The sequence below is a fragment of the Dendronephthya gigantea genome, unplaced genomic scaffold (assembly GCF_004324835.1).
Source record: "Dendronephthya gigantea isolate DGI-Jeju-01 unplaced genomic scaffold, DenGig_1.0 000011F, whole genome shotgun sequence".
Lineage (NCBI taxonomy): Eukaryota > Metazoa > Cnidaria > Anthozoa > Malacalcyonacea > Nephtheidae > Dendronephthya > Dendronephthya gigantea.
In genome coordinates, this window is record NW_021163021.1 from 103,116 (window position 1) to 126,849 (window position 23,734).

At 35.6% G+C, this 23,734-nt stretch overlaps 3 protein-coding genes across 3 annotated transcripts; all 3 read left to right on the forward strand.

Annotated features, from left to right (window-relative positions):
* Positions 1-1,588: 1,588 nt before the first annotated feature.
* On the forward strand, positions 1,589-20,420 carry LOC114518560. Its single transcript, XM_028538583.1, has 6 exons — positions 1,589-2,095; positions 2,602-2,751; positions 3,142-3,316; positions 11,492-11,649; positions 11,756-11,929; positions 20,358-20,420. The coding sequence occupies exons 1-6, from the start codon at positions 1,589-1,591 to the stop codon at positions 20,400-20,402; spliced, it is 1,209 nt and encodes a 402-aa protein (XP_028394384.1). The 3' UTR covers positions 20,403-20,420.
* Positions 18,881-19,676, forward strand: LOC114518625. Its single transcript, XM_028538635.1, has 2 exons — positions 18,881-19,185; positions 19,481-19,676. Exons 1-2 carry the CDS (start codon positions 18,881-18,883, stop codon positions 19,674-19,676), a joined length of 501 nt encoding a protein of 166 aa, XP_028394436.1.
* Positions 20,404-21,579, forward strand: LOC114518624. Its single transcript, XM_028538634.1, has 2 exons — positions 20,404-20,734; positions 21,309-21,579. The coding sequence occupies exons 1-2, from the start codon at positions 20,404-20,406 to the stop codon at positions 21,569-21,571; spliced, it is 594 nt and encodes a 197-aa protein (XP_028394435.1). The 3' UTR covers positions 21,572-21,579.
* Positions 21,580-23,734: the final 2,155 nt, after the last annotated feature.

The following is a 23,734-nucleotide window of genomic DNA, read 5'->3' on the forward strand; positions in this document are numbered from 1 at the left end:
ACCAGCTGCAGCTTTCTCTTTCAATGGGTAAAAGTTCACATATTTTGTGAAATAATCGGTAAAGGTCAGAACATACTTGTACCCAGCTGAGGTCGTAGGAAGTGGTCCTTAAACAGAAAAACACATAATTAATTAGGACTTAGAATAAAAAACAAACTGAAAGTGCCAAAATTTTGTCAGGCAATAAACCTGATATTGTTAAGCTATATAAATTGGAATATAAATTATATCTATATACCAATAAGATCCATTCCAACCAATTCCAAAGGTTCATTGACCTTAATTGATTTTAATTCAGGAGCTTGCGTCTTTATTTTTTCAAATCTTTGGCATCGATCACAAGTTTGACACTGTTAAGGTGGCCAGAAATGTTAATACATGGATGTTATTACATTATTAATGATGTAACCAGTAGGATATATATGATTTGCAAAATACATGTATATCGATCATGTTGTCCATTATTTAATATTCACCCCACAATCCCAAATTATAGAATTATTCTACACACAACTTATAACTGAAGTTTTCTCCATAGAATATACTTACATATTCAGTCACATCAGCTTTCATACCATTCCATGTGTAATATTGTGAAATTTTAGCCAGTGTGCTGTTTATTCCACTATGGCCACCCATGGGATTTGAGTGGTATTGGTGCAAAATATCCGAGATTTCCTCCAACTCCATAATTACTTTCTTCTTTAAATCTTTCTTGTGCCCGATGTATATCAGCTCATTCTCTAAGAGCAGTTAAGTCCATTGTGTTACAGCAAGAACTGTGAAATATAACTATATGGAATCTGCTACACTATGTAGATTGCAGTAAACCCAAGACAAAGATTTGGGTCAGTAATAGCGACAGTAAGAATAGGGACATAAAGCAATGACTTGAACACTTACTTGTGGTGTCAAACATATGTGTCGCAGCTTTGTTTTTTATGTTCCTGATTTCATTCTTGTCCAGCTCTGATCTGCACTTCTTAGTTTTGAGATATTCTATCAGGTTCTGACACTGACGTTTATGCAAGTCAAGTCTTCTTCTTCTTGCCTCTTCTGAACTTAACTTTTCTTCAGATGGTTTAGACTCACCAGTATTTTGAGAAGTGCCAGAAGGTAGGATATCGCACGAACCAACAATATTAGCAGGCATCGTTTCCGAGAACTACAACAAAAAGGAATCTATATAGGGATTGTAGTAACAAATATAATTCGAATCTGTCAATATAAACACACTTAGCGCAGCTTGTGCAAGCTTACTTCATACATCTCCATTATATTAAGACACAAAGATATTTTAGCGAAAAATGCTCACCTGTAGAATGCACAATCTTCAAGTATCTTTAATTCACAAAATACCAATGAGAAGGATGACAATGAGCAAAAGATTCCTCCAGAAAAATGCCGAAAATAACTTCCAAATTTTCAAAACACGTGTTCGCAATTAAACAAATATGCGATTGCTTACGATTGATACAATCTCAGCACGGACTGTAAAAATCGCAGGCGCACTAACAAACAGAGCATGCGCAGTAGTGACAATACAATCTCAGCACGGTGACAATCTCAGACCGCTACACCGGGTTTCATGCTGTGTGGGGTAAATGGTTGTTCACGAACTTATAGAAATTTCTATTCACTTAAGTGCCATTTCTACCGTAACCATGCAGATTTGCTTTCTAATATACGTCCTGAACATGACCGAACAGATGATGACAGTGGAGCAGAGAACTTTGGAAACGGTGACCTTGACGAGAATCAAGAGATAATTGAAAACCAATTTGACATTGCCAAGGAAGCACGTAAACTTACCAGGTCGAACGCTCTCTGTATACTCCAAGTAAAAGATGAAGGAAAGATTCCCCAAACGGTTGTGGATTATATGGTGAAAAATACAACAGAAATAGTTGAAAATAGTGTAGATGTATTAAAATCTGCCTTAAAAGATCGCATGAAGGACGTAGGATTAGATATGGAAAATATCCCAGAAATAAGTGACCTTTTTGAAGAAGACAGTGTAATAAGGAAGCCTTTTCTATATTTGGATAATGAGGTTTCACAAAGCTCGTACTACAAGAGTAATTTTGGCCTAGTGGTAAGTAAATTACTACGAACAACCCAATAAATATATTTAGCCAAATATAGGACTTGGTATTGGAAGTACAGAAACTGCCTTATTTCACAGTACCAAGGATGGTTCCAACCTGGCCTGGCAGGGGTAGGGCCGAGGGCAGGTGCAGGCTAGTCATAAAGAGGGTGTAACTGTTCAACGAGGCAGGGCCCATCATCACTGAGAGCCCTAACATGGGCCATTGTCTTGTAGAAAAGGCACCAAATGGCCCAATGTTGTGTTTTGGTTTGATAAATCACCTGCCAAATTCAACACTTGCACTTGAAATGGAAATTAGCACCCTCCAACACCCTAAATTTTACCCCCAAGTAAATCCACTCCATTTTCTCACTTGTGAAAGTTGTACTACTACCAATTTAACCTAAGTTAACCCCCACCCGAGTCAAGAAAAGTGAAATGAGGGAAGGGAAAGAGAAAAGTCTTTTGTTTATATAAATTCAAGAGTTGAACTGTGTATTTATATTTTATAGGAACCTAAAAAACTTGTTTTAGGTAGTTATCATTCAAAAGCAATGAAGGGGAATAAAGTAAAAGATGTGTTAAAAGAGGATTGTGCTTACTACATACCATTATTGGCAAGTTTGCAACAACTTTTGAACAATGATTCAGTGTTGAAAGAGGTGATTTTAAGATTTTTATTATACTTTACAGTAGATCGTGTTCTGTATTATTTACAGAGTTGCAAAATGACAACCCATTTTGCAGAGACCATGCAAATATGCAGGCATGCAGCCACATGCCATGCATATGTTTCTAATTCCCATGGCTAATAATTTCCTAAATACCTGTACCATCCCATGATCCCTAGCTCTCTCAGAAAGCAAGTTTATCTAGTGTATGTACTAAGTTGTCAACAAAGGAGAATAACAAATGAAATAAATCCAGGATTTAAATCCTTCATATGCCAACATTCAGATAGATACCAACTTCTTACTCAACTTTTGGAATTTTATACATCTATTAAAAACCAGAAATGTTGTAATTATGTGTCATTTATTTCATTTTTCAAGATTGAAAACCCTCATAACAGAACTGATGACTTGATGAGTGATTATTGTGATGCAGAGGACTTCAAAAGGCATCCACTCTTTAGCATAGACTTTCTTGCATTGCAAATACTTTTTTTCTTTGATGAATTGGAGATTTGTAACCCTCTAGGTTCAAGAGCAAACATTCACAAACTGGGTATGTTATGTGATAAATCTTCAGGCTTTGATAACTATACTGTATGTATGTACTATAAAACTGTACTACCAGGGTGGGGAGAATTGATTGTAAATGAAACGAAGTATCATCCTAGAAATGTCAACTTCAAACAATATGACATGTGATGCAGTGCTGTAGAAGATTGTGGTGCTCCCCTTTCTTGAACCTTTGGGAGAGCTCATACAGTGATAATTACTTAATAGTACAGTAGAGCTATCACAACAAACAATGCATTATTCTATATCGATTTCTAGGTGTCTTCTATCATTTATTGTTAGAAATTGGTGACATCATCGACTTAAATGCTGGTTTTTATGATTTCGTTGCCATCAAGAGAGCCTATTCCCCCCCCCACCCCTCTGAAAAATTTACTTCTACAGCACTGGCATGACTTAATTATCATCAGAGTGTATTGTAATATGCTATGCACAAATTATATTATGTCAGCTCCCACTAAAAAACCTTGAATTCATCATGGCTGATCCTAGGTGCATGCAGGCCAACAGGAACTTCCAATGCAAATTCTGTAACTATACTAGGAGTAACCACAGGTTAAAAGTGCGACCTAATTATCTTGCCATAAACTGTTGTAAACAAGTGTTAATAGAAATATACAAATCGAAAGCAACGTTATTTGAAACATACACCACACGTAATAGGGCGGGTATTTTTTAGATAGTAGCGACTATAATAGCCACTGCGACTGTACTGATTCATTGAAAGTAAATTTGAACATCAAACATAACAGTAACTTTAATTTTAACACAACTTGATATAATGCAACAATACATAGTAAAATGTCGTTACAGCGGTCCATACCGTATTGGAAAAAGTTCTGAAAATTTCTTGATGTTTATACAGTACATACAAGTTACATCGGTAACTTTTCGAGTAGTATACCATTCATTGAAACTAAATGTCAACATTCAAACATAAGTAACTTTAATTTTAACATAAGTAAATATAATGCAACAATACGTGGTAAAATGTCGTAATGTCGTTACAGCGGTAACTTTGACAGCGGTTCATAGCATTATATTGTCACAAAGTTCTGAAACTTTCTCAAGGTTTATACAGTAGAAGTTACATCGGTAACTTTTCCAGTAGTATCATAGGCTAATGTGACGCATGTCCCATCAAGCAAAGCAAGCGTAAGCTCCTCCTCGTCACAAAGATCAAGATCCACTTCGATATGGGCTACTTTAAGAACTTCACAATCATAGTGTGGTAGAGTGAAAGATGCACTTTAATGGAATGATCAATTGCATCCTGGAAGAATAGCTTAACATACCATCACCTGTTGGTTTTGGTTAGCTTTTGCGTGAGGTTGCACGATGAGCACTTTGCTATATTTCCTTTTTGTTCTACGGCTTTATTGCAAGAAGAACATGTGCGATGGCTATTTATGTTCGCGACACCAATAACATTCGCAGTTATTTCTTTGGTAGAGAGAATGGTAACTTGTGCATCGTCAGATTCTTCAGCTAGTGGCTGGTCAAATGGTGTTGCATCATTGATTTCACTACCGGTTTTCGCTGTGTTGACATAAACGACATTATTATAGTTATCTTTCTTCAATCGTATGTTCTTGAACAGGTATGTTTTTCCCGTTTCAATACTGTCAACAAAGTTCTCCCAGAGAAGTATCTTGATCGAGCCAAATGGATCGGCTAGAATGGCTTCTTGTTTTTTAAGTCGGACACCTGCTGAAGTCGAAATGACTTTAGAGCCTGATACTTGACGAACGTAAGCCTTTACATTAATAAGTTGGCCAAGCTGGATAGATTTTACCGTTGACAGTTTGACTGTTGTATTTTCTATGTCAACACGTTCGAAGTTGAGGGGAGTTGTGCACTTTTGGATATTGGACTTCTTGTTGATAACGATGTTGGTTACGTTGAACTTGTTGCTGACTTCACACTTGGTTAATGTTGCGGCTTCACAAGTGCGCATGAGTTCTTCGAGATTCTTTCGCTTTTCTGGACTGAAACATACACCTTTTACAACACTGGTTCTTGTTTGAAGTTTGCAATCAAAATACTTCGTTTTGCCAGAATTTTTGATCGGCGAAACTTGGGGGACAAAGCAGTCAATTCTGTTTGGATCAATGCCTACAAAAGGTATAAATATATAAATTAGTAATTAAAGATTTATAATAAATTAGCAATACTTTTGTTTTGGATGTATCCAAAAAAGTCTTATTATAAGTAAAAGCATTGTTTGGAGCGACCAGGTTTTTTAAAGTTTTTAAGTAAAGTTTCTGAGGCTTGCAAGAACAAGTGATATCCACCACACCAAAACCAAGCATTTGTAATAAGATGGTTAATGAGGGAATAAGTATGAATGCATTGGATGTTTTTGTCCACTGGAAATTTAATCACTTGCCCATAAGTTATATGTAGGTTATCAATGCGTTTATATAGGGGACAAATAGAATATCAACATCATCTGAACTGAATTTTTAAGTCTGTCTTGTCTTTAATGTTATAAAAATAACATGTTTTAAAGTAATTATCTATATATATCTATATATATCTATATATGTATCTATATATATCTATATATATCTATACCTATATCTATATATCTATATATCTATATATCTATATATCTATATATCTATATATCTATATATCTATATATCTATATATCTATATATCTATATATCTATATATCTATATATCTATATATCTATATATCTATATATCTATATATCTATATATCTATATATCTATATATCTATATATATACTCTAATAATTGACAATATTACAACAAATGAGAATTAATATTTACCAATTGGTGCCATTTCTTCGCTGTTTTTTAAATCTGCAAGACAAATGAAAAGCAATAAGTTATATAAAAAAAAGATATACTGGGGTATAGAGCTAATAAGACGAGAATAAAATACAATAAACTTGGTTTACTTCTTATGATTTGTATAGACTCACCGTAAGCCATACTGAATTTGACAATATTCCTGAGAGTAAATGAATAAGAGAAGATAAAATAGATGAGATGTAGAATGTTCATCTACATCATGGAGTAACTATGTGTATACATGAAGATAATAGTTAATCAATATACAATTAAAGCTATATATTGTCTGCAGCTACTACTGTACTTGATGAACCTTTTCCTGCCATAGGTTTATTAGATACACATAAATTATAGTAAGCCTGTATTCAAAGACTGGCTGTGAAGGTGATAAACTCTTAATGAAGTGACAATAATTTTGATAAGTGATTTGAAAAAGAACAATATATACTACAACATTCCATTTTGAACTGTGTTTTCATAGAGACTCTCCAGGCGTTTTTCCTCTTCAAGCCTAAATTTTAAATTTTTAGACCTTTTTAGACTTGTGAGACGTTGAAATGTCATTGGTTCAATGATGCAAGAAGAAAGTGTTCTTACTCTACTGATTGCTACATATGAGATGCCTGCAGTTTTTTCTGTTTTACCAATATTTATCCATGCTTTTGGCAAAGTTAACCCTTGGCTTTTATGAATTGTCATAGCCCACGCAAGTTTAAGTGGAAGTTGTTGTCTCTCATTTACGCCATCTAAGCATTGTGAAGTAACTGAAATTGGAGTTATTGGTACACATGCAGCGCTATTATTGCTGATAGTTGGACCCGTGTAGTCATCAAACTGTATTATAACTGCCACTGGTAAGTTAGGAGGAGATTGATTGTTAGCAAAAATAAATTCTACAACTGTTCCAGTTGCACCATTACATAGACCAACATTTGTCCATAAATTCATGGTTAGCATAACTCGTTCACCTTTCGCAAGAAAAACCGTAGGTTGCAATCCTGACATTTCATCAGCAGTTGCCTTCTTAGCTTTTTCACTAGAATGAAGTGCATTTATACATGCAATTGGCTGGTGTAGGGCTAGTAACTGTTCAAAATTGTAAGCTGCAACTTCTTCATTGCTAAAGTAGAGTCGTGTAGCAGATTTAAATTCAGCCAAATTGTTGACGTTGGAAGGCTGACGTGCAAGAAGAAGCTCCCAGTCTTGCTCATTAGAATCTCCTGTGCGTAGACGACTTAATAAGTCCTTAAACTTAATTTGGTCAGGGTTTGAGCCATGAACTCTCTGATTTACTGTAAGTTTAACAACGTTTGTGAACATGAAAAAAGCTGCATGACCTTGTTCTCCAAGAGAACCAGATGGTCTAGCATGGTATAAAGGTTTATCACCTACTGGTGGTAACTGACCAGGATCACCTAACAATATAATGGACTTGCCACTGAAAAGTTGATGACTAATACTAGTGGCTTGTCTGCACCGTCTATCTAGCCAGCCAAACATTGTTTGGCCAAGCATGGAATATTCATCAATAAGAATATACCTTATATCGTTTAAATTTTCTTGCAACCTGAGAAGATTCTGTCCACTTAAGTCTTTATCACCTTTTCGGCCAACTGGTAGTTGTAAGAGAGAGTGAATAGTACAGCCTCCAATGTTGTACGAAGCTTTACCAGTAGAGGCAGTAATTGCACAGCATGCTTGAAGTAGATTTCTGACGGCATGAATAAGATAGTTTTTGCCTGTACCAGCATCACCAATAATAATTAATAACAATGGATGTGTAGGGCAGTGCTGTTGCGAGTGGCTTCTAATAATATTGTATGCCAACCTTTGCATATCACTAAAAGTACCAATATTGACCAATGTTTGGTTTCTAGCATTATCGCAAGGTAAACTTTCCTTTTGAGTTTTAATCCAGGAGGGCATTTCTGCTATTTCAGTGTCAGTGTAGTTGCATTTGTCATTTTGCCAGACAAAATCAGGTTGACTAGCAGCTGGTAAATCAGTATTAACAAACCGCCCAGGTATAAGATCTGCTAAATACATCCATTCTTCTCTTTCAAAAGATTCTGGTGTAGATTCCTGATTGTCATTACAATTAGCTTGGTTCTGTAACAAATCTATTTTGTCAGACCAATCTGGAACATTTTCTTTTGCAAATTGTGTTTCTAGAAACCTCTTCCATTCGATAATATATATTTCATCAGTTCCTGGCTGATCATCCCAAGCATTGTCCGGGGTTGTGTGCCAAGGTTTATACTTCAGTAATTGGCACTTACAGTGAAGTCCAAAATTTGGACTTTTAGGAGAGGATGAGAACACTGGAAATGTTCTTGGAATAATATTTTCTGCTTAATTAACAATCTTATTGTTCACAATTTTGTATTTTGTAGCAAATGTAATAAAATTCAAGGAATCAATATTTGAAAAGTTTTGGGTATAATTCTTACGTTTTGCATACATATCAAGAAGAGAATCTTTTGTTACACAATCACTATCTTCAGGATTATTTTTTATTCCACGTGAACCATAAAGACTTACTGGTATAACTTTAAAGGAAGAACTAACCAGTTTGAGTGATAATAGGTGATGCATTACCTCTTGTGCAGAGTAGTCACGTTGTCCTAATGACTTCATAATTACATTTTTAATAAGTTTGAGTGGATTAACATCTTTTGCACAATTATGAACAATAGAGCTAAAAACATCTTTTAATACCTGTGATCTTGGTTCTCCTTTAGAAGCATATTTTGAAAGGTACTCTATACATGCATGGTAATCAATTACCACCTGAATGTCACAGTTTGCTCTCCAACCTTGTAATTGGATGCGCTAATGGTTATTGATCCTGCTATCATTTCTTCTTGTTGTAATCTTAGCCCTATATTGACATGCATTGCCATTATTTTTATGAATTGGTTCAAATTCTAGTCTGGTTTTGTTACATATTTCAAATGGGAATTTAAATCTACATTTGAACTCACTTTAACTCTGTTTTTTTCGAAGACAATAGTTTGCACTACAGCGAGTGTGTCTTTGCACTGTATTTAATAAATCGACATAGTCTGAATCGGAATCTTTAGCATTTATTTCATCAGATCGTTTTTGACAAGGATGTATATTGGGTTTTATCCACACACCATTATCTGGAGAATTTGGGTTATAAGTAGATAGCAACCAGCCAACATACTGACATACTGTTTCAGAAGCCTTTTTCCCTTCTGCTATGTGTAAATTTCTTTTTGCTCACTCTCAGGAATAGGTAAGAAACTACTCATATCTGTTCCTTGATTAATGATGTTATCACACCAAGCGCCAACTTTTCCTATTGTTGTTAAATAATCTAACCAGGAATCATGAGCATTGAATTCAATATAATACTGAGGGTTTTCTGCTAAATGATTAACCCCTGCTAAACGTATTTCTAAATGACAATCTGGAGTACCAAACAGCTGGTGAGAAACCGATCTAAAGAAGCAGTCACCTGATCCGCCAACATCATATGGTTGTAAATTTTTTCTCGCTAACCTTTCTCTCAGACGAAGTAATAAATCATTTATACTTTCGGCATTTTGATTCGTAAAAGTTGACATATTGGAGACAGAGTATATTATTGCTCATTCGCACTTTATAGATGAACACGTAACATAAATTTCATAAGAAGTGAACTATTATGCAAATGCTTTTTTGTTTCTTTTAGTTAAAAGTCCACATTGGACAAACCACAATTGGTCTTGCCAAAATTGACAATTTGATTTTTGAATAGTCGTTCTTGCCAAAATTGGCAATTTGATTTTTGAATAGTCGTCTCGATTTCGAACACACGACTTTTCCCCGAGCCGGCGCGAAGCGCCGTGCGAGGGTACTAATTCCGCTGGGAGATTTATTACACCCGGGTATTGTGACAGAACATAGCGGAATCCAAAGTTGCTCAAATTTTATGTCGTGGACCGTGGACGTTCAATGGTCATGGTACTTGTGCGCATGCGTGAAATGCGAACGAGTGTAGACTGGTAATCAACGAACGTTCTGATTGGCTAAGACAGAAAGTTTGTATTTCAATGAGAACGTCAGCAATTTAACTGTCATTTCGTAAACATTTTTGTAAAAGCGTTTCATAAACTTTGTGCAAAGAAAGTAAAACGAGAATAAACAAGATATATGAAGCATGACAGATAGCAAAGATGAACCTGGATACAGTCAAAACAAAGCCGTGTAAGAGGAATAATTCATAATCTGCAAGCTTATAAATGTTTTCAAAGACAAAGGGTACGTGTTTACTTTGTTTATCTCGTACTTGTTTCGCGGTAAGAATGAGCCGTATTTGTATACTTTTCAGCTTTGTATGCCATTCATTTGTTAAACTTTCAGCTTTTTCTGCAAACGCATAAACCTGTGAAGGGCTATTACACCTTTGCTTTAACTTCAAAAAGTGTTTTTGAAAGTGTAATTTGAATTTTGGTATCAAAAATACACACTATATTTATAAAGTATACTGAAACTTTTAGCCTCCGGCGTTGACTGCAATTACAGAATAAAATAACATTTGAAGTTTTTTCTTTGTCTGTGAAGATTTTGTACTGTTTTAATCGTTTGAAACTTCGATTTTAAACCGTTACTTAATTGCTGGCATGGTATAATGCAGCAAAATTGAACGGGCAATGTTTACACTAGCTTTGTGATTATTTTTGTATTGAATGATGGAAACTTTAAGACTGATTTGAGTTTTGTGTCATTTCATAATATAAGTTTAGGTCAGGTTAACTCAGGAAATTGTGTACTTGGTTTGAAATAGCGAGGGGTTGCTGCATGCATGTATTTCTAGTACAATTACCTATGCCACTCTATGCCACAAGTAAATATTTACCCACACAAAAAGAGCTTTGAATACAGTACTTACATGTGAATAATTTTCAAAATTATGTAAATATATTTCTAACCTTTGCACACGTTTGACAAGTTTTTCCAAAGAAAAGACCGTTTTCCATCGACATCATTCCATGCGGAATGAAATTCCATATATAGAAAACGTTCCCAAATATGGAATGCGAATTTCTGAGCTGGTGTGAATCCTGTCAAAGGCTAATCCGAGCCAGTGATATATTTTTCTTTTCTACCCAGATTAGAGTGCTCCCAGCTCTCTCGCTAGTGCTCGCTCGCTGGTCGCAATAATTTATGCAGTAACTGCCTGCCAGTCAAAATATGGGATATTGTACATTTATGTACTGTAACTAATTGCTCAACATTCAATAATATAGTAGATATAGCAGGAATTAACACATTAAGTCTCATGTTATGTTTACTATATTTATATGATACAGTATCTTCCTTTAAGGTAACTTCTATTACACTCTTGGAAATATATCTCCTAATAAGCGAGCCAGTTACAGATCTATTCAACTCTTTGCGATAGTGAATAGTAACCATCTTAAACAGTATGGCATTGATAGAATACTAGAGGTCTTGATCAATGATATCAGGTTACTGGAACAGGTAATGTAGGTATATTATTAAATAAAAATATTTAATTAACTTAATTAACAGCTAAAATGATAACATATAAATCTGCAATTCATTGTTTTTTTCTTTTGTTCTAAAGGATGAGGGGTATGCATTTAACATCCATGGCCAAATGAGGAATTTTAGAGGGACTATAGCCTATGCCTCTGGAGACAACCTGGGTTCACAGCAGATGGGTGGTTTTAAAGAAGGGGCACAAGCCTATAGAAAGTGCAGAGAATGTATGACAACCATGGAGGAATTAATATCAAAGGTATTTCTTTCTTCAAGATTTAACCAAATTAATGTATATCCAAGACTTTCACCTGTATTCTAAAAGCTAACTCACATTCATTACTGTAAGTATGACATTGGTCATGCTCCTACAGGTCAGTGGTTACTGATCCCTTCCTCAACTAATGGAAAGATTTCGAGTAAAATACTCAAAACCAAGCCAAGTCCACTGGAAATACCATCATGGAATAAATATAGGGTGATTTTTAGACTCTCACTCAGCCCAGTGAGGGTAAATTAAGTGTATCAAGCTTTAAGAATTAATATAGGACTGGTGTCAAGTTTCTCTTACTAAAAAGAATTACTTATATACAATTACTCTTGGCTAGTGATGTACACAGAGTGAACCAACAATGCAGGCTGAAAATGCTCAACCAAGGTACTTAAAGTGTGTGGGTTTGGGTTCCAGCACAGTAAAGCATTTTCAGCTTGCACAGTTGGTTCCACTCAGACTAACATATACATACAGTTTGTTGCCCGGTATTCGGCCTGTACCAGTTTCCGGCCAAAACAAAATTATTTCTGAATTTCATTGTCAAATAGTCGATTAACTTCGAATGAAATATTTCCGACGCGAAGCCGAACGTCTCCTTATATGGATTATAATTTTGGCAGGTTTCAAACTGTTTATTTCTCTTTACAACAATCAACGTTTGCAGGTGAGTCTGATTAAGATCAACAAATTGTCGGCTCTTTTACAACATAGTAAACAATTTCATTCAAAATAAACCTATTATTTTGTAAAAAATTTCTATAGCGAGTATCCATGAATAATACAAATAAAAGACCAAAGGTCAGAGATACGTAAAATCATTAATAATTTATTAAGTTGCGTTAGTTTCTCAGGTTACATTTGATTTAAAAATTGCTCAATTTCTGAGTTCCAGTTCCATTATACGGTCAACACAATAGAATGTCGGTCGTTGTCTTACAGACGGATTTCATTCAATATAATTTACATATTTTTAAAGGTTTATATATTTCAAGCGTCAAAAATATGAAACAACCTTGGAAGGCTGGAAGCTTATATTTTCAGGCACCTTTTTATTTTGGGGGCTTATCGGTGGGTAATTTTATAACATTTTCCATTTATTGCGGAGGAATCAGACTTATTTGAGTAGTGGGCTATTTTTATATAGAAATTATAGTTATTAAAGCCTTATGGTTTTTAGAAGGTTACTAGCTCTAGTATTATAAATATTTTCTATTTTATGATTTACATAATGGGGCTGCAAATGTTAATGCAGTTTCAATTAGAAACTCTTGAGTCCCTTTCCCATGAAACATTTCTAATGAAAAAACAGCATAACAAGATCATTATTCATTGCCTCATGAAAAAAGTATCCATAGGCATGTAGAAACACTACATAATCTTTTGATTTTAAAATTTCCCCCATGATTTGTGTACCCCCAGGCATGGGGTGAATACTCATGGTCTCCCCTTTCATACACCCATTGATTGTAACAGACATCATGCATAGAACAGCTGTGGAAAATGAAAGTACAGGTATCAGGAATTGAAACTGCTGCCTTGTAAATTGCAGGTTTACTGGGTCCAGCAGGTTTGATTCCCGTAAGGGAGCTGTAGTTGCATTAACCCAGTTGTTCCTGGTTAGGTATAATAAATATATATCAATTTTCATTCAATCAATTTCATCTACAAGACTTGTTAAATATCCATTCAAGTGAGATGGAGGCAAAATACTAAGTATGATGCTATACCTGTTGAAAGCACATGCAGTTCAACATTGTGTTATTTTATACTTATGTGGTTGCAAATGCTATTATACTTGGGATCCTAATTTGTTCTGGTAACAAATAGGTATATTAACCTTAACCCTTAAAGTGCAGTCATCTTCCACACCAGACCTTAGTTTTCTGGGGATTCCAAGGACAAGTGGTTGAATAAGTGCTTTGTAATTATAATGGGTGCACTGTTATGAATAGATACAATTGGTTTGTATTTGAATAATCTATACCTGCTCCGTGCTCTTATGTTCATATACTCTTATGATGTCAAAATAAAATCAACATCACAACTGACTGAATACCCCCATATATAATTTTACCAAAAAGTAAATTAACATTCTGAAAAATTTATATGTGACAATGTGTCAAAAAAAAGTATAACAAAATTTCATATATAATTACATTCCAATTTAATATGTGCATGGAAAAAAATGTAATTGTTTTTTTTATATAGCCACATGTTTGTGTCACAAAATTTATATTCATGATCACGGATGGCACGCCAAATCGGAGCAAATGTCTCTAATGTAACTAATACTGTATCAGAAAAATACTTGAGGGCAATGAAAGATGTGAATGATGGAGGATTAAGTACAAGGAAAACTGCTGAGAAATGGGGTTTAAAAAGAACAGCACTGCAGTCTGGAGTTAATGGGAAGTTGCACACACACACAACAGGCGCAAAGGTCCCCTGCCGATTTTAACAGAAATGGAGGAAACTCAAATGGCAGAGTGACTTATCCAAATGTCTAACCATGGGTTTGGTGAGTCAAAGAGTAATTTTTTACAAACCGTGAAGAATTTTTTAGACAAGGATGGCCGATCTACACCATTTAAAAACAATAAACCCGGAAACAAATGGTTTCGTAGTTATATGAAGAGAAATCCTCAAGTAAAGGTTCGAAAAGCAACACCTATAGAAAAGAAAAGGGCGAGAATCACTCAAGAAGATGTAGATAAGTGGTTTTCTGAGTACCAACAGTTCTTGCTAGAAAAAGATTTGATTGACCAACCTGGCCAGATATGGAATTGTGATGAGACCGGATTTGACTTGAATGGCCGAGTTGGAAAAGTTATTGGTCCCTCTCAGCAAAAAGAAGCACCGTATCAAGTAATGTCTGGAAATAGGGAGCGTATTACAATGCTCCCCTGTTTCAATGCTAGTGGGCAATGGATGCCCCCTTATTTTATTTTCCCTGGAAAACGGATTCCCACTACTTATAATCCTTTAGAAGGAGGAGTAGATGGCAGTGTTTACTCCATGACCGAGTCAGGTTATATGCACACTGAAACGTTTTATATGTGGCTAGCAAATCACTTTATTCCTAACTTACCACTGAAAAGACCCGTGCTCCTTCTTGTGGATAGTCCTGACTCCCACCTTGATTTACATACCTTTGAACTTGCTGAGAAAAACGGCATTTACTTATACGCTTTATTGAAAAATGCAACGCATATTGTCCAGCCTGCTGACGTTGGATTATTTGGCAGTATGAAACGAAGCTGGTATAAATCAGTACGGGAATATACGCAGAGAAATCCCAATGCGGATATCACTAAGAAGAACTTTTGTTCTGTCTTAAAGTCTACGTGGGAAGATGTCATGTGCCCGTCCATTCTTACAGCTGCATTTCGTAAAGCTGGTATTTATCCACTTGATAAGAGAGAAGTCTCGAAGGGGTTACTGGATCCGTCTAGTCAATCGTGTGACACCGACCAACGGGTTGACAAAGCTAGTGCATCTGCCACAATGCAAGCATTTGAGGCACTGGATGCTGCACTTTCAACTCCGTCACGGGCCAAATATAGGCGTAGAATTGAGGAAGAGTAAGACTTGGACGGAAGTCCCACTTTTTGCACTTGGAAGAAGCTATACAAGTCAGCAAACCCATCATATCTTCATAAAGACAGAGAAGCAGAAACTTCTCAGCCCGTGGAAAAAACGATCGAGCCACAACAATCTTCATCTACCAAATCGAACTCTTCAGAATGCAACGTATTATTATTACTAAATCTTTATACAGGATAAAAACTTCAGTTTCTACACAATATTTATACAATAAAATACAGTGTGAAAACTGCTATCAACGTTTGTCCTGTAGACCTAGCTATATCTTCAATTACAATGAACTAATTAAAAAGTATAAAATATCAGTAGTAAAATACAACAAATTAATTTACAGAATTGAAATGTTCCTTTAAGCCTCCCTAAAATTTTCCAAAGTTCCCACTAATCTTAAATTTAATGGCAGAGCGTTGTATAATTTTGCTCCACCAAAATAAAAACTTTGTTTTGCTACCTCTAGTTTTACCTGTGGTAATCTCAACATGTTATTGTTGTTTCTGGTTCTCTTCTCATGACTGATCATTGTAAAATACTAGTCAAATATTGGGTTGTGTAGTTCCTTCTCTAAACACTTCCTCACGAGCAGGCAAGATTCGCTTCTGATGACGTCAATGATGTTTGGTACACTTTTACCTATGACGCTCTTTGCGCGATTTTGAAGTGATGTTAACTTATTCATTTGTGTTTCTGTTAAGGTCATTTTCATTGTACTACTGTAAGTTAATACGGGAAGTATTATCATCCTAAAAATCTTTTCTGCTGCATAAACCGTTCGATACTTTCTGACCCTTTGCAACAATCTTAGACGTCCACTTGCCTTTTTGTATGCACAATCAAAGTTGAAGTTCATAAGTAAATGACTATCCATTGTATTGCCCAGATAAACATACTTGTTCACAAAAGATATTTCAGAGTTTTGATACCGGATTTTGAGATTTCCTAATTTACCAATCCTCTTAGATGTTCCATATAACATTACTTCTGTTTTCCCCTTCTTAAGGTTTAGTAAAAGTTCATTTTCCATACAGTAATTTCCAATGCCTTCCATTTCCATGTTTAATATATCTTCAATCACGTTCACATCTTTGCTTGAATAATAGATAACAGTATCATCGGCATATGTAATCACCTTTGAATGTTGTAAACTGTCCGCAATATCATTAAAAAATATGATGAAAAGTAAGGGCCCAAGAATTGAGCCCTGGGGAACACCACAGAAAATGGGCTCTTTATCGGAGCGTACGTTGTTAATCTCAACTATCTGATTTCTGTTAATCAGGTAATCAGTGAACCAGGCTAATTCATTACCAATAATACCATAAGATTCCAGCTTTTTCAACAAAATACCATGGCCAATGGTATCGAAGGCTTTACTGAGGTCAATGTAAACATCTCCCACCAATTTTCCACTATCCATCTCACGTCGTATATCATCACACAGCAGCGTAGCAGCTAACTTAGTTGAACGATGTTTTCGGAAACCATACTGACAATTGTTCAGCAAATCATTTTCTTCAACATAGTCAATCAGTTGCTTATGGACATTTTTCTCAAAAACCTTTGACAATACTGGCAGAACTGATATAGGTCGATGGTTTTCCAATAATTCGACGTTTCCGGATTTATATATCGGTACAACTTTTGCAATCTTCCAGAGTGTGGGCACCATTCCGCGTTTGATTGATAAGTTAATAACATAGCATAAAGGGCCAGAGATGTATTTAGCACAGTCTTTGAGCATTCCAGGTGGGAATTCGTCAATACCAGTAGCCTTAGTACGCTTTAACGATCGAAGTTCATGCTCAATTTTTACCTTTGATACGCAACTAAGGACAAATCTCTTTTCAGTCCTAACAGAGGGTGGCTTGATGTATCTCCAAGCACAATCAACAAGTGGGATTGCCTTGTCCTTTAATGAGCAGATAACATTTTTAAAATAATAACTAAAGTTTTCTACACGAGCTTTAGCATCTTCCTTAGACAAAGGTGACGGCACAGGCTTGGCTGAATTGCTTGGGAATATATTTTTAATACAGTCCCAGAACTTTCTAGGATTTCCACTCTTTTCTTTTAAGAAATCCTTACATACCCAAATCTTGAACCAAAGGTCTCGCCTAAAAGAGTGAATGTGAAAAGAACCATACCAAACTTTATTAGCGGTCTGGCATCCAAACAAATTCTTCTGGATGAAAAATTAAAGAAAGCCCGACAGTTAGCAGATAAACAGAAAAGATTAAAGGAAAGTCAGGAACGAAAGGAAGAGAAGCGGAAGAAAGTGGAAGATGAAAAAAAAAGAAAGGAAAAGAAGAAAAAAGAAAGAGAAAGAACGAAAGAACAGAAACGGAAAAGGGATAGTGTTAAGGAAGCAAAGAAAAGTGAATATTCTGATAAAAGTGATGGGAGAAAACGTAGGAAAGTGAAAAGAACTTGCCTTACATTTGGGAATGAAAGCATCGATGAGAACATCTGTAGTGTTTGCTCAGAGGAATATTTATCCATAGATGACGAAAACAATCCATGGGTCATGTACGACTCCTGCAAATTGTGGATGCACATAGAATGCGTTCCTTTTGAATTTGACATTGACATTTTACACTCTGATGAACCATTCTATTGCCATCAGTGTAACTTTTGAGAAGCCTTATTAATGACATGTTCATTTTAGGTACAGTGTACATCCCATGCATGCGTATCTCTTTTGAGAAGTGTCAACTTGCACTAATCTTTTAATTGTTAAATTATTAAGCAAGGAATCACACTTGTTTATAGATGTAATGGCTTACCTTAAACTTTCAAATTTTGTTTCAGTAACCAGCCTCTTTGGGTAACATGCTTACTTTACTTTAAAACTTTAAATATAAACAATGCAAAGTATTGGCGACCGTTTTCAGAATCGTTGTAGCTATATATAGCCAGTACTATTTTGAGTTTTTGTCTTTGTAGCAGGTGACACTGCAGAAATTGGTGTTTAAGACGTTTCAACCCGAAAATCTAATCGCTGGTTCACAATTGTGCATTTCTGTATCGCCCTATCAAAGAGAAACCTTTTGAATATCTTAAAAAAGTTCAATTTTTCTTCTGAATACGCATTCTGCAATCTTTTGACAGCTCATCATACACATCTGACCGCTGTGAAATGGCCATTTTGAGGCTTAAAGTATACACAAGGTTATTAATTCAGACGATTCGTTTTTACTGTGAGCAAGCTTCAAATCTTTTGTGCAAGACATATTTTCTTGAATATTTATAAATCTTTTTCCTCACCAAGTTTGAAGTCTAAGTATCGAGAATTGCGGCTAAGCCTATACCAATTTCCGCGGTGTCGTAGCAGGTATCATGCGTCTTATTGTCATCAATAACGCTGTCATTAAAGGTTACCACGAATTCCAAATAAAACCACCTCCAAATATTTTGCTGCCTGTCACCAAAGAGTATGGAAACCATCATGATCCACATTCGTGTTTGGTTTGGATCCCTGAGATAGACAATATCCCAAGAGATTTATGGAATCATGTAACAGATGAAAAACGAGGAGAGCGAGTTAGGACTATTGCGGGCTTGCCCATTGGTCGAGTCCCCAGGGGGCTTTCGGAATGTTTTTGGACTCTGCTTGAAAATTCTGAAGTGGGCTGTATTGAGTGGTATGTGACAATTACACATGCTTGTTTGATAAATTTAGATGAACTCTATCAAACCTCACAATGCAGATGAGTGTGATATTTAAATAATCAAATACCATCAGTGTTGAGGCATTTAATATTGTATAATATCATTGTCAAGAATTGCGTTTAGGCCATTAAGGCCCAATGTGCCCTGGACTCCCCTGCTTTGTTAATTAATTGGTCTAATGCCAGATGATTTTACTTGTAAAGAAGAGGCATCTAGGCCTTAACTAACATGTTAAATGTAATATGCAATTTGTGTTGTTTGTTTCAGTGAACAAACAGGAAATCCCTGCAAAAGCTTTAATCCTTGGCCACCGCAGCATGCACAAGGAGGAGGAGCAGTAATTCCGTGTTCATATAGAATACAACTGAATAATTCCAATGTCTGTGATGGTATATTTAAGCAGGTTGATGAAGCTATTCAAAAAATGGAAGAAAAAACTGTATTGCAAATAAATTTGTATTAAATAAACGATTTTTTGTGTTTATTGGCTCCTTATTTTTTAATGTAAGCATGAAATTTAAGTGTTTGGGCTAAATTATCCCTCTAAAACCTCCCCAACAAAAAAGATGATTTTTACTGTGTGACCCCGACATAAATATGATCTCTGCTAAAGATATAACTTCGAGAAAGGTTCAAGACAGGCAAACAAACTTACATTTGCAGGTTTTTCTTATTGAAGCCTACATAATAAAGCTGGCCGGTTATTGGGATACGTGGCGGCATACTGGGCAGAAAAGTTACATCTTATCATTTTAAATATTTCAGAAAGGCAAAGGGCAGAATTTACGAGTTTACGTGTACAACACGTACAACTAAGTTTATGTGTTGCTGAGAAGGTTTAAGATCATTAAGCCGCATTATTATGAATTTATAGTGGAGTTAAGCCGAACTGGCCGCTTACTGGACAACAAACTGTATGGCACAAGTAATGTATATAACACACAAGTTCAAAAAACCACAACAACATAATAACTTTACAATTAACTTACAGTACTGAATGTACAGGTATATGCTTTTTAACACCAAGATAATAGTGGTGATCAAATTTACGCTTCAAACTTTTGAATAGTCGCACAAAAATTCCATGCCAGCATTGAACAGTGCATAATAATATGTCTACTGTATATCTTTAATGAATTATCAGTTCCTGGAAAGTTTTTTCACCCTTCGAACAAGAGAAAATCATTGAAATGCAGTGCCAAAGACTTAATCGTGAACTCAAAGACTATTTCAGCAGAAGCTACGGCCTAAACAGGCGATCCTTGCTAAACGATTCAAGATACTTCCATGTCATTGGTGGTCTTCCTCAAGATGCAATGCATGATATCCTTGAAGGAGTGCTCCAGTACTGTGTAAAGGAAGTGTTGAAGGTCTACATTATGGAAAAGAAATTCCTCACACTGCAAGAATTGAATAAGAGAATTGTTTCATTCGAAAATGGATACCATAATGCATCAAATAAGCCTGCTAAGATATTGAGACAGAAACTGTTTTCAGATGATCATAATCTAAAACAGCATGGTGAGCATTAAATATTATAGTTACTGTATAATAATTACACTGCATGGTTGTTCATATGAGAGGAAATTGAAATATAACATTTTCAAAATATATATAAGTATAGGACACACTGTATTATTTGTCACATCCTTTCAGTTCTAAAATAGTTTTATGATTTGTTTGTGAATTGCAACTGGTATATTTCAGTTTTCAAAAACAACCTTTGCTGCCGATAAAGGTTTAAATTGCCTAAACAGCTAACATAACTTATTTTTAGGAATTCCATTATGTACATTATTTGACATGAAACAGCTTGACTTCCATGCATTCAAAAACTGCAGTCAGAGATGTATTTTGGAATAATTTGTCAGCTATGAAATAAAACTAGTCTATCTGATGTCCAAGTGTCATGCTGGGATATAGTCCCAGATGGGCCATAAAGTTATTGTTGATTTAGCACAATTCCAGTGTATTTCACTCTCTAATGCCATAGCATTGTACTCTGTGAATAGCCCTGTGACAATTTCACTCATCATGTCCTTAGCTCTCCATATAAATGTTGATCTCTTTACTATGTTTACTTCTTCATTGTTAGCAAATGAGATGTGGTGTCTATCCCTATATCTTCCTTTCTTAATTGGTGAATGTGTTCCTGATAAGGATGAGCATTGGGACCTGTTCTGTCTACTACAAATTATTCGAATTGTATTTTCACCAACAATAAGCAAGGAACAAATCCCTTACCTTCAGGTCTTGATACAGCAACACCACGAAAAATTCAAGGAACTGTTTCCAGACTGCCCAATCATACCCAAAATGCATTATATGGTACATATGCCAAGGACCATTCTTCGGTAATAATACAGTAACAACTTTTATATGTAATAGAAAGAAATAACATGAAATGCATGACTGACATTTATAATCATGTATCCAGTAGAGCTGTGGATTGAGGGAGAAACTTACTCAGACATATGCATCCTGAAACTCCCTGGCTTTTTCATTGTATTGTACTCTAGACACCAGATGATCATACGTTGTCAATGGGAGTCATATATATGTACTGCCTTGTCACCTAGCTATCAACTAATTCCAAAAGATGCATCTATTTGGAGGTGCTCTGGATGTGTTGAGGTGCTCTGGATGTGTTGATTTTTTTGTATTTTTACGTGAGTTTTTGTGGCATTGTTCGTAGAAATGATGTGCCACAACATTTACGAGTAAGCAGCCAGCTTTTCTATGCCTCACAGGATATTTCGACTGTAAAATTTGAAGGAATTTATCGTCCATCGAAGATCACTTCCTCGAAACCTGTCAGTACACCAATACGCGTTAAATTGGCGTGTCGCTTTATACTTAATGCAAGCTTCTCGGCATTTCTGATAGCCCTGGCAAATGATGTCGAAACTCAACCTGGCCCCGATGTTGTTTTTAGTAAAACACCGCAAGCTCGTGGATTTAAAGTGGCACATTTGAATGTCAGAAGCATAGTCAACAAGATGGATGATATCCGAATGTTAATCAAACAAATACCCTTTGAAATTTTAACTATATCAGAGACATGGCTAAATTCCTCGGCTGCGAGTTCGGAGATTGAATTGCCTGGCTATACGTTTGCTCGACAAGATAGGGAAAATGGAAGACGAGGAGGAGGTACGTTGGTGTTTGTTCGTGATGGTATACCATATAAGTATCGAAAGGATTTGAAAACTACAAGCTTAGAAACATGCTCCGTTGAGGTCATACGACCAAAATGTAAAAAGCTTATTATTTGCTGTGTTTATAAGTCGCCGTCAATGTTGGTCGAAAATGGTATTGAGGAACTTAAGTCACTTCTCGCATCCATGCCTCCTGATGCGGAATTGATCATTTTGGGAGATTTTAATATCAATTTCCTTTCGTCTAGAGGGAATCCTGATTACAAACATAAACAGAAAATTATACATTTTAGAAATATGCATAACCTTGAACAGTGAATCACCTCTCCAACGAAAATATCTGAATTATTTGAATCAATTATTGACTTATTGTTTGTTAACAATGGGCAGCGTATAGTAGAGAGCGGGGTAATTCCTATTTCCATTAGCGACCATTTCTTGATTTACTGCACAATTAAGTCTGGTGTCCCTAAGCCCCAACCAAGAGTAATTGAATATTGTTCATATAAATCATACAATAAGAATAAATTTATCGATGATCTTAAAAATGTAAATTGGCACGACGCTGTTGAAGATCCTGACCTTGACTCTGCCATATCTACTTGGAACAAAATGTTTAGTGAAATAGCAGACCATCATGCTCCAATTAAAAGAAATTGTGTCAAGGGTATTCAAATTCCGTGGATGAACTCCAGTCTTTCGCAATTGATGAACGATCGCAATTATTATTACCGAAAAGCAGTTAAATCTAAATCGTCTGCCAATTGGGAAAGGTATCGCAAATTGAGATTACTTGTTAATAAAGAGGTTAAGAAATGTAAATCTGAATACTACCGAAATCAAATTGAACAAAACAAAGGAAACCCAGCTCAGTTATGGAAAACCCTCAATGAAGTTACGTGCCGTAAATCTTCATCTAGACCTACATGCATTATAGCTAATGGAATTACAAGTACTGAACCAAAATCTATTGCTGAAACTTTTAATGCTCATTTTACAACGATTGCTACCAAGCTGGCCGAAACTTTCACATTAATACCAAGTCACTTTCACAATTTTCAACCAGTTAAAGAGGACTTTGTTAGAAAGCAGCTACAACATCTAAAAACTAATAAAGCTACTGGCCTGGATAAAATTAGCGCACGCCTTCTTAAAGATGCTTGTACTGTAATATCACCTTCTCTTACTATTCTATTCAATCGCTCTTTGCAATCATGTATTTATCCAACGATTTAGAAAATGGGTAAAGTAACAGCGCTTTTTAAAAGTGGAAATCGTACTGATCTGAATAACTATCGTCCCATCACCATTTTACCAACTCTAAGTAAAATCTTAGAAAGAGCAGTTCACCAACAATTATATG